The sequence below is a fragment of the Tinamus guttatus genome, unplaced genomic scaffold, assembly GCF_059628265.1.
Source record: "Tinamus guttatus ecotype Peru unplaced genomic scaffold, ASM5962826v1 Tinamus_guttatus_pri_ptg000150l, whole genome shotgun sequence".
NCBI classification, from domain to species: Eukaryota; Metazoa; Chordata; class Aves; order Tinamiformes; family Tinamidae; genus Tinamus; species Tinamus guttatus.
In genome coordinates this window covers 4,723,209-4,733,977 of record NW_028288684.1, presented here as the reverse complement: position 1 = coordinate 4,733,977, position 10,769 = coordinate 4,723,209, and the positions used below count along the sequence as shown (strand labels likewise).

General features: G+C 40.0%; 1 protein-coding gene across 1 annotated transcript; it reads left to right on the top strand.

Moving 5' to 3' along the window:
* The first annotated feature begins 456 nt into the window (after positions 1-456).
* RFC3 (replication factor C subunit 3) lies at positions 457-10,539 on the top strand. Its single transcript, XM_010214395.2, has 9 exons — positions 457-565; positions 909-1,046; positions 2,046-2,113; positions 4,578-4,675; positions 6,241-6,422; positions 6,656-6,792; positions 6,909-7,007; positions 8,835-8,904; positions 10,136-10,539. Exons 1-9 carry the CDS (start codon positions 479-481, stop codon positions 10,325-10,327), a joined length of 1,071 nt encoding a protein of 356 aa, XP_010212697.1. The 5' UTR covers positions 457-478; the 3' UTR covers positions 10,328-10,539.
* Positions 10,540-10,769: the final 230 nt, after the last annotated feature.

The window sequence follows — 10,769 nt, the reverse complement described above, 5'->3', positions numbered from 1 at the left end:
TATTACTACTTTTAGAAATCTTATTTTTATTTTCAAATAATTTCGCCGTTTATGCACGATGCTGCGTTTAGTCATGCCATCCATGACAAAGCACGGCTGGGCCACGGGAGCGACGCGGTGCTGCGGGCACCGCGGGCCTCACCGGGCCTGCTGGGCTGCCGCCCGCGCGGCTACCGCCTTGTACAGGGGCAGCGCCCTCCGAGACAGCCGCGTGTGGGATCGCAGTGCCTTCCCCTCGCCTAAAAGTGAAGTAAATGCACAAAGAAATCGGCCCGCGCACGCGCCGGCGCAGCGTGGCGGCGCGACCGTTAACGGCGACCGTTAGGGGCGCCCGGGGGCCTGCGGGGGAAGGGCAAGCTGGGCGCGTGGATTCGCCTGTCGCCTAAGCTTGTCCGCAGGCGGCCGCCGTAGGCGCGGCACGGGCGCGGCGCAGCGGGGCAGGCGCGGGGCGGTGCGCGGCGCGCGCGTTTCAAGCGCCATGAGCCTCTGGGCGGACAAGCACCGGCCCAGCGCCCTGGGGCGCCTCGACTACCACCGCGAGCAGGCGGCGCAGCTCCGCAACCTGGTGAGGGGCCGAGCCCCGGGCCGCCTCGGCTCCCCGCTGCCGCCCGCACCCCCGAGTCGCTGCTGCGGCCTAGTCCCTCCCTCCTGTAGCCTTCCCGCGCGGTTTGGTTTGAATACACGCGGCCGGTGACCCCTTCTTTTCTTGTGTGTTTGTTGCAGCTGTCCCTGTGGAAGCTGTTTTATGTGCTTGGTTTGGGGTTGTCTTCATATAAACTTAGGTGGGAAAGGAAGGGAAGGCAAGTGCTGAGCCGGTGACAAATACTGTATGTTCAGTACATAGTATCCTTGTATGTGCATAAAGGCAATACTGTCCTAGCTGACGAAGCTTGTTGTTCTGTGTTCAGGTTCAGTGCGGGGACTTCCCTCATCTCCTGGTGTATGGACCGTCAGGAGCTGGAAAGAAGACTAGAATAATGTGTTTGCTAAGGGAGTTATATGGTGCAGGTGTGGAAAAGCTGAGGATTGAACATCAGAGTATAACGGTAAACACAGCCTCCCCCTGAAGACACCCACCCACACACACCCCCCTTAAAAACAATTCTGATATTTATATGCTAAAGTATTTTTGTTGTGGGGCATTTTTTTTGTTTAACACTAATACAGAGCTTTTCATGTTCAGTATCTTTGAGCTCACATATTTAATCAATCAGACTAGTCTGACTACCTAAACAAGTACTTTCGCCAGGCATTCTAGTTCCTTAAGTGTGTGCAGTTCTGTTGTCTGGTTTGGGCAACAGAATGCATAATAGGCTAGCTCTTAATTAGTAAAATTTGTCTGTGAAGGTAATCCATATTTTTTAAATGACTAGTGATATTTTTCTCTTATATGCAAGTTTTTAACTTGTTTATTCATTCTCATAGTGTCAATTTCAGAATTAGGAAAAAAAAAAAAAGTAGCTTGACTAAACGGCTAAGATCAAGACAGGCTGGAATTTGTTGTTAAAAGGGGGATATTTTCCGTTCCAAATCAGTGTTGTGGAGGGCTTAATGACCAAGATTCTGTTCAGACTCAGAGGTAGCATGAATGTTTTTGTTTTCCTTTAACCAAATACAGATTTGTATTCCTTTGCCAAGAGAAGTAAACAGCCTCCTTAGGGTTGCAAGGGGAAGTATGTTATTGGAAAAGACAACTTCTCTGCAGATTTTTCCACTAAGACGTTTTCTTTGGAAAGATCACTGTTTTTGAGTGACTGATTAAAAAATGCAATTACTTGCTACAAAACTCAGTATTGATGACTGGAGTACAGAGCAATTAGGAATATGTATTTCTAATATCATAGTATTTCCTATTGTTATTCTAGTTATTGTTATTCTGATGCTGGATGACGCATCAGTATTTTTTGTCTTGGTATCACAGTGGTTGTCTGCTTTGTGAAACTGCTGACACGTTACACAGTTTTCATCCTTAAGATTAATTTTTGTCTCTGATCTGGTATCTGATCTGACCTTTCTGAAATCCTTCATGCTTACTTTCTACGTAGGCACCTTCCAAAAAGAAAATTGAAATTAGCACCATCGCAAGTAACTACCACCTTGAAGTAAACCCAAGGTAAGTATATAATAAAAATATCCCAATTTGACTTGATGCCACTGGTTATATTTTAAGTGATTTCAATTCAGGTTTATGAGGACTGATTGCACACACTCTTGCTCGAGCAAGACAGGTTTTCAAGATTGGGCTGCAAATTAGGGCAGGGAGAGGATTTTTAATGGAACAACTCTAAGTGAATGAAAATTGGATTCCTATATACTAAATACAGTAATGATCTGTTTAATACTCTAACTATGAAGATGGAGAGGACTGTGTATCAGAACTATTCTGAATTCTTAAATTTAGCCATTTAAGGTGAAATTGAAGAGTTTTATTTGATCCAAGAACCCCAAATCATTTATTCTCTAAAAAATAAGAAAATAAAATGACTTGAGAATAAGCAATGTTTATCCAGTGACTCTTTTAAGATAAAAAGAGTCTTGAGCACATAAGCCCTTCCCTGTTGGGGGACATTCATTGCGCTATTATAGCCTGACAGTTGTGAAATTGGTGGTGATACTTGTATATACTTTGGATAGAACTATTTACCTGAAACCCTTTAACACTACTTTAAATCACAGGAGAGTGCCTGTCATTCTGCAGTGGCAGGCTTTGATTATGTTGACTTTTTTGTCCTGAGTTGCATTTACAAGACAGTAATCTATATCCCAAGGTTAGCTTATTGCTAACACTTTTTATCATGTTATTCTGTGCGTTTTAGCTACTGTTCTCATACACCATGTAGCCTTCAAAAAGTTGATGTCTATACTAATTAGTGCATATCTATTGGTATTCTAATATGGCCCTAAACAAATAAAGCTGAGGGCTGTCCTTTTTTGTGTCCTTCAAAAATACAATTTTGGTCATATACATTATCTGACAATTCATTTTTCTACTCTCATGACCTTGTCTTTTAATACTCATGGCTTGAAAGATATAAAAACAATTATATCTTCAAATACCAAAAAAAAAAAAACCCAAACCTAAAAGTATAAATTGCTGCTTTACTGTAACAAGTATTGTGCTGAGTTCCTATTAAGGATTAATATGTTAATTCACAGGCTTTAAGTGATCCACCGGTTTTCATGTGTGTCTGACCAGACAGTGAACTTGTCTGTGCTATTACACTATGTCTGTGTAATGTTTATCAATGTGGTCTGCAAATTCTGATTGAATTAGAGTACTGTGAAATCACACAGGGTTATCTCGAGTAACCTGGAGCTTGGTAAATGGCTGACAGGGAAAGGAAATTACCCCTTCTGGGAAGGGGTAGGACGCAGCAGACATTAAATTTATTACGAAACTCTTATTAGATAAAACTAATCTATTTCCTCCAAGTTGTTCTTCTGAATTGTGGGACACTGCTTGCTGGTGACTTGACTTGTCTGGGTAAATACTTTAAAATGGGTTCTCTTGAATAAGTGGGTAGCAAAAGGGTAAGAAACAACAACGACATAGAACAACACTCATTTGTGTGTTAAGTTTATATTTGTTTATTAGAATGTTTGATGCACTTGCATAATATCAGAAGAAATCTGCTTTTTCACCATGAAATTAAAATCCTGGATTTCTGTAAAGGTAAATGTTTCTAAAAGCTGTCCTAACTCACGAGCAGAACCAGCATTGAAAGATCTCTTAGATCGCGGTACCTAGTTGATCTCAGTGCAGTCTGTGCATCAGGTTGTGGACTGCTGAGCTAAAAGGATGCTTCTGTCTGTTCTGCTGCCTCCTCCTTAGCAGGAACAGGGAAGATCTGGTCAGGGGGTGTCTTTGCTTGCTAGTTAAATGTTGCAGAGCTGCTGCTGCCTCAGAAGGCTGTAGTCTGGCTGAGGGATGTCTTTTTTTTTTTTTTAATGAGGGAGTGTAAGGAGTAGAGGAAGGAATAAGACTGAATATTATTCAATCAGTTTTAGCCTCCTAGAAGAAACAAGCCAGTCATGTGTGTTGTAATAGCATCTTGGCATCAGTCTTGTACTATTAAAATTTGCTAGCTTTGTGTCTGCCATTCAAGTTTACATTAAGCCCACAGATGGTTCATGGTAAAATACCTAGATAAAGGAGGGGAGTGGGGAGTGAAGTGAGAAACTCTCCGCATTTACATCTCTCCTTTTTTAATGAGTTGGACATCCTACTGCTTGATTACTTGCATTCCAGCAGGATCTATTAAGTCTCTGGCAGAAATGTTCCTGGTAAGAATCTTTGCCAAAATTGCGAGTAACACATTTTGAATGATCTGACGATTTATACCAAAAAAACTATCTAAAGAGTTAATAAAGCAGTTTACTGTGGTGGTGGTTTCATTACTTCCCAACACAGGGCTGTTAATCCTTGTTGTGCCTGCATAAAATACGAGAGTTTAGAGAGTCTTGCTGCTGTTTTTGACAGTATGAAAGTAAACTGATTAAGAACTGTTTAGGAGGATGCATTTTTTATACAATGTAAAGTTGCTTTAAAACAAATTTTGCTTGAACTCATTGTACAGTGATGCAGGAAACAATGATCGTGTAGTAATCCAGGAGCTCTTGAAGACAGTAGCACAATCCCAACAGCTTGAGACAAGTACCCAAAGAGACTTTAAAGGTGAGTAAAACCAGTTAGTCAGTCAAAATACCGGAGAAGAAGAAAAATCCTGGTGCATTTTAGTGATTCCAGATGTTTCTTTGCTGTTGTCTGTGTGTGTAAAAGTCATATTTGTAGGCACATACAAACCTTTCCCAAACTAAATTTCACATACTCCTTGCAGTGGTCTGCAGCTGCTCTGGAAGTATTTTGAGTGGTTAAGTACCAATACAGGTCTCTGAGATTGCTTTCTTAGGGAAACTGGCTGTAGTTGAATGATTATGTCTGGGAATGGGGAGCTTAGAATCCTGCTCTCTCTTTTCAACCCTACCTCTGAAATGCCTTATAACTTGGCTTACGGAGCTAGAGGAGTATTTTATTTGTGAGATATTGAGCTTTAATATTGATTTGAGGGGCAAGATAGGCTTATGGTGAATGGTTCTGGGTAAGCAGGTGTTAGTTGCCTGTTGCAGGGATTTTAAGGATGGTGACTTTCATCAGAAAGTTTAGAAGTATTTTATTTATAACACATAAAGGGAAACTGGCTAAGAAAATGAAGGCAGATTTCTTCAGGTTTTCCAAGATATATGTTGTTACAACTGCTTTTTTCCCATGGCTAAAATGAAAGCAAAACTAGAGCTACTTTACAGGAGCTTGATGTAGAGAGAGATTTTGACAGAATAGAGCAGACATTATTTAAAGGTAGTCTTGGATTTAGTACTTTTTCTTCTCTCACAGTTTTCAGGAAATGCTACGTTTCATCTAAATGGCTGGACTGTGTTTGGGTTCTACAAATATGCACATATATATATTCCTGCAGCTGCAGTCATATCAGACACTTGAAGGTGCATGGCAAGTTGGCTAGCCTCTTCTGGCTGCTAATACAACCAGAGGAGAAATGGGGGATGAGCAGTGGGCTGATTTGTTCCTCCAAAGTGTTCATAATCAGCTCTGCAGTACATGAGCCACCTCTGAATTCCCTGTGGAGGAGTCTGCAGAATATAGCTGGCCAGCTGCCTCATTAGGGTCTCCTGGCTGTTCTGAAGCTAAATACTTTTCCACCTCCCATTCCTTTAAAAGACTGTAGAAAGCCCCCTCCCTTCCCATGCCCAGCCATCGTAGCAAGGCAGTTTTCTACACCTGCTTGTTGTTAAATTAAGACATGTGCTACTAAATATAAATGTACTGAGGGCAGTCTCCAAGAAATTGTGATTCTTGATGTGTCCTTGTGCCATAAATTAGTTTGTTTTTCTTATTTAAAATCCGTGCGAAAGATGGTACTAGTTGTCAGAGTGAAATGTTCTAAATCTACCTGGATTATTTTTTGGCACCGAAGTGTTAACTGGCTGCAGAACGTCAAGAAATTGCTGTTCTGCTAAATGCATATAGGAGGTGACAGAACAAATCCATTACACAATGAAAAGGGAACGCAGATCACTGTGATGTTACTCAGTTTTCCTGTTGGTGGGATTATGCTGCCTCTTGCTTAATGTATCAATCATTTTAGTATTCTTATATATCAAAGTATGCATTTTATTCGAGAGATTTCATATTTTTAAGTGCTTTTTTTTTAAACTGTTTTTCAGTGGTGCTGTTAACAGAAGTTGACAAACTTACTAAAGATGCTCAGCATGCTTTGCGAAGAACCATGGAAAAGTACATGGCCACCTGCAGGCTGATCCTGTGCTGCAATTCCATGTCAAAAGTTATTGCACCTATTCAAAGCAGATGCCTGGCCATCCGCGTGCCTGCTCCCAGCATAGAAGATGTATGTTGAGAAAGAAACAAAGTTATTTTAAACTTTACCACACACCATCCTGCTGTGAATCTGGGAATTATTTCACTTGAGGAAAGTGATCTATTTTATCCTTTGTGCTGGCTGACTTGCCAAACACTTCTAGTGAGAGGCTCGTCTATCTCTGATCCAGAAATGTTTTAAACTGGAAAAATCTGTAGGTACTAAATGGTCTGATGAATGTTGGTTGTCTGTTTCCCATCTAGATCTGCCATGTACTGTCCAGTGTATGTAAGAAGGAAGGCCTGACTCTGCCTCAGGAGCTGGCTCAGAGGCTTGCAGAGAAATCTGGCAGGAATCTTCGGAAAGCATTGCTTATGTGCGAGTCCTGCAGAGTACAGCAGTAAGTCATCACTAAAAATTAATACGAGTCAGGCTGTCAGCCAAATAAATGAATGTGCTCCTGAGTCACTGCTAGAAGAGGTGACAGTTTTTTTTCTTTGTGTGTTTTTAATGTAGGTATCCTTTCACTCCTGATCAAGATATTCCCGAGATGGACTGGGAGGTCTATTTGAGAGAAACTGCAAATGCTATTGTCAGTCAACAGACGCCACAGAGGTTGGTAGATATATCTGTCTGTAAGCTACGTTTAGTTCTTTTGAGCCCTAGGAATATTAAAGGAAAGATGCCTCATTTTAAAATATAGTTACTTGTAATTTTCTGACATTTGTGCTAGCGTTGGTACTTTGCAGTCAAAGGAACTGAGTTTTAAAGCTATCAGAAAGGGCTGGATGAACTTCACACAGTAATACAGTTATGTCACGGAAAAGTATGTCCTCAAAGCTGGACTACTGTGCTGTGTCAGGATACATGTACAGTGTTTTTATAAGCGAGTGAAGGAGATTTATGTGAAACAGCTTTTGAGGACTGGGGATAAAAATTAAGCTTGAAGGCATTTTGAAAAGTATTTATAATAGCATGTTGTCATTGTAGAGAAATGCATCTGGGGCACCTCACGGCTTTGCCCTGCACTAACTCAGCCTGATTATTTTCATTAATGTTTTGGGTAATGGGTTAGAGAATATTCTTTATTCTAATTTATTTGATGCAAAATGAGGTAGGATTTCAATTAGGTTGAGGAGTGAAATTCACAAACTTCTTAAGGTTGGAGAAAACTTGGAAAAAATAGATGTTCCACTTAGATGCGAAGAATCGAATGTATGTTGAAGAACCGATTATTAGGAATTTGACAAAGTAGACTAGAGTTTTTAGCTGAATACAAATGAACATGAGTCAGTGTTATGAATCTGTAATCCCCTAAAGTTGTCTTCTCTACGAGATTAGAAATTCTGGCTGTATGACAGTGGAATTAGTCTCTGCTGTTTATGCAGCATTAGCAAGGATTCCTCTGCAATGCTATATCCTATTTTGAGCACTGCATTGAGACATTTCAGGCAAACTAAGAATCTGGAAGAAACTGCTAAAAATCAGTTGTAGAGAATATGACCCATATGGAAAGAATGAGATTTAGCCTAAAGACAACAGAATGAGAAGAACAGAAAGACTTGGACAGGAAATGCAATAACTTCTTTCATATCCATGGTGGGAAGGTCCAGAAAAAAATGAGCTCATATTGCAGGAAAGTTTAAATTGACACAAATCTCATTAACAATGGGGTGCCTTAAACATAAGTAGCTGTTTCTTCTAAGTCTCTTCCAACATTTTTGTCTTCAATTCTGTGCTTTAATCTGAATGCCTTCTGGTCTGATTTGCTCTAATTATGAACTGTCAGCTTCTCTGCCACTAATGTTGAACATATTGCAGGTTTTGTCATTGTGTAGTTTCTTTGGTTCTGTTTTGCTTAGCAAGATGTACTTTTTTCCCCCTACCACAGTGGGAGATACCCTCTCTATTAGTTTATTTCATCCTGCTCCTTCTATTATATGAGGAGTCATTTGCTGTATTTAATTTAAAAGCTTGTAGCTTCTGATGGCCTCGTTATTACGAAAGTTGAGAATTGATAATCACATAATTTTCTATCATGTAATCATCTTGCCTGCACTTGTAAACAATGATGGCAGAAAAGCAACTTAAGTGAGTTTCTTGGCTGTAATCGTTTTTGTGCTAACTTCTCACAGTTCTTGGGCATGAAGAGTAAAAATTTAGAGATGAAGAGAAATTAGAGAGGCAACCTGGAGAGTAGCTCTGTAGCTTCTATATTAACTGAGACCTTGATAACTATAGTATTATTATTATTATTCAAAAGGGTAAGGTATGTAGAATGTGAATGGAATTCACATGACTTGAGTGATGCTTTTTGGTTTATTCAGAAAAATTAGTTTGGTTTGACTCTTCCCATTCCCTCTCCTCATACTAAATTAATATAGGAAACACATTAGTTTGCTTTGTGGACATTTCTCTGATTTTGTGTTGACTTTCCAACAGGCTTTTAGAGATTCGTGGACGGCTGTATGAACTCCTAACACATTGCATTCCTCCTGAGTTCATAATGAAGGTAATTTAGCTATTATTTGGCCTTTCATGAGTTATAGATTTTTAACCCTATGCCAACTTCATTTTGTTCTACGATGTCCATCATCATCATTATAGCTGAAAACAAGGAAGGACAGGCTTTGTCCCCCTGAGGATTCTCAGACTATAGTCTGAGCCTTCATAGGCTTTAAAATAAATGTTTTGTTTATATATTTGATATTTGCTATATCATATTGGAAGGTTCTGTGAAGGAGAAGCTAGACAGCAAAGTCTTTAAGGACAGAAGTCATCTTGGGAGAAGTAAACATACTGGACACTTTTATTTTAGGCATGGTAAAAGGAAGCTGAGGAAAACAGTAGCAGAGCTAAGATTAAAAGCTAATGTTTGCAGTCTCCCTGGATGGAGATTGCCATGACGCATAATTACAAGATAATAAATTGCTTATTCCACTGACTGATTTCTATTTTGTGAATGTTTCTTTAGTTAGACTTTGCTCTAAACTTTTTTGCTAGTGGTGGGCTAGTGTATTCAGCCTTGCCCTTTTTGAAGGCCTGTCTTTAAGATGAAGGTGGATGTTCTTTACCCACTTCCTTTTCATGAATTTGAAGTGTTTTAGTGCCGCTACTCCCTTAATCCTGACTGTTTCAGTGGGAGTTGATTCGCCACGGTTTTATCACTGTCTTGGATCTAAAGTAGCGAGTCTTTTATAGTTGTTTTTTTAGTTTGTTTTTGTAATGACTGAAAGTATCTTGTGTGTCTATATATATGCACATGTACCTATAGTAACATCTTTCCGTGCTGCTTATTAATAAGCTATTTCTGTTTGTGCTCAGTGCTGCTGGGATGGGAAGCGTGTAATGTTACTACCTAGTTCCCTTATTCAGCGTCTCCTCAGGGCCATGTGCCTGCCTGTACGCAGTAGAGGTTGTAACATCTGGTCATTAACCTTGTTTGCTTTATGAAGGCAGAAGTAGTTCAGTTATAGGGTTTTATTTTCCCTCATTTAAGGATACAACAGCTAACTTTTGTTTTGATCTGGGGGATTTATCCTGAAAAACTTCAGAAGGGACAAGGTTCCCTAAATCTAGTTCTGTTGGACAGGCATTGGGACAAACCTTTCACTTCTTTTCTGTTGGATTCTCAAGCAAGCTGAAATTCATGCTGATGATTCTTGCTTAACTGTTTTGAGAAAATGTTATCCTCTTATCAAGAGTACTTTTTTCCAACACTGTCCTGTTTTTCTTCTTTTTAGGGACTGTTGTCAGAACTTCTAAATAATTGTGATGGACAATTAAAAGGAGAAGTTGCACAGATGGCAGCCTTCTATGAACACCGTCTGCAATTGGGCAGCAAAGCCATTTATCATTTGGAAGCGTTTGTGGCAAAGTTTATGGCAATTTACAAGAAGTTTATGGAGGATGGGCTGGAAGACATGATGTTCTAGCATTGCTACCCACAGTTGTATTTAGTAAGCTGTGCCATGATGCTAATGACACTGCCAACAACACGGCCTGTTTGTCTGTGATTGATGCATGTGGGCTGCACTCAAAGTCAAACATTTTATCTTGCTATTAGTATAAAACACAGTGAAAAGTTTGCTCAGCTTTAGAAACTGGATGAATTGTTTTCAAAGGCAGCAAGTTAATCTTCAGAACTGAGGAAAATATTAGCCTTTCGGTGCTAGCCTGTCAGAAGGACAAGAATTTGCTTTGGAAAGATACTTAAGATCATAGTCTGTTTGTGCTTTTTGTTAGCTGACGTTAAGATCATGAGTGTTGCAGGCTGGCTTTTTGATTGCTCAAGGGGAAGGCTATAAGCAAAAGATGGCTCTTCCATGTTGTGGGAAGTTGCAGTGTAAGAATTTATGTTCTGACTACTAATTTATA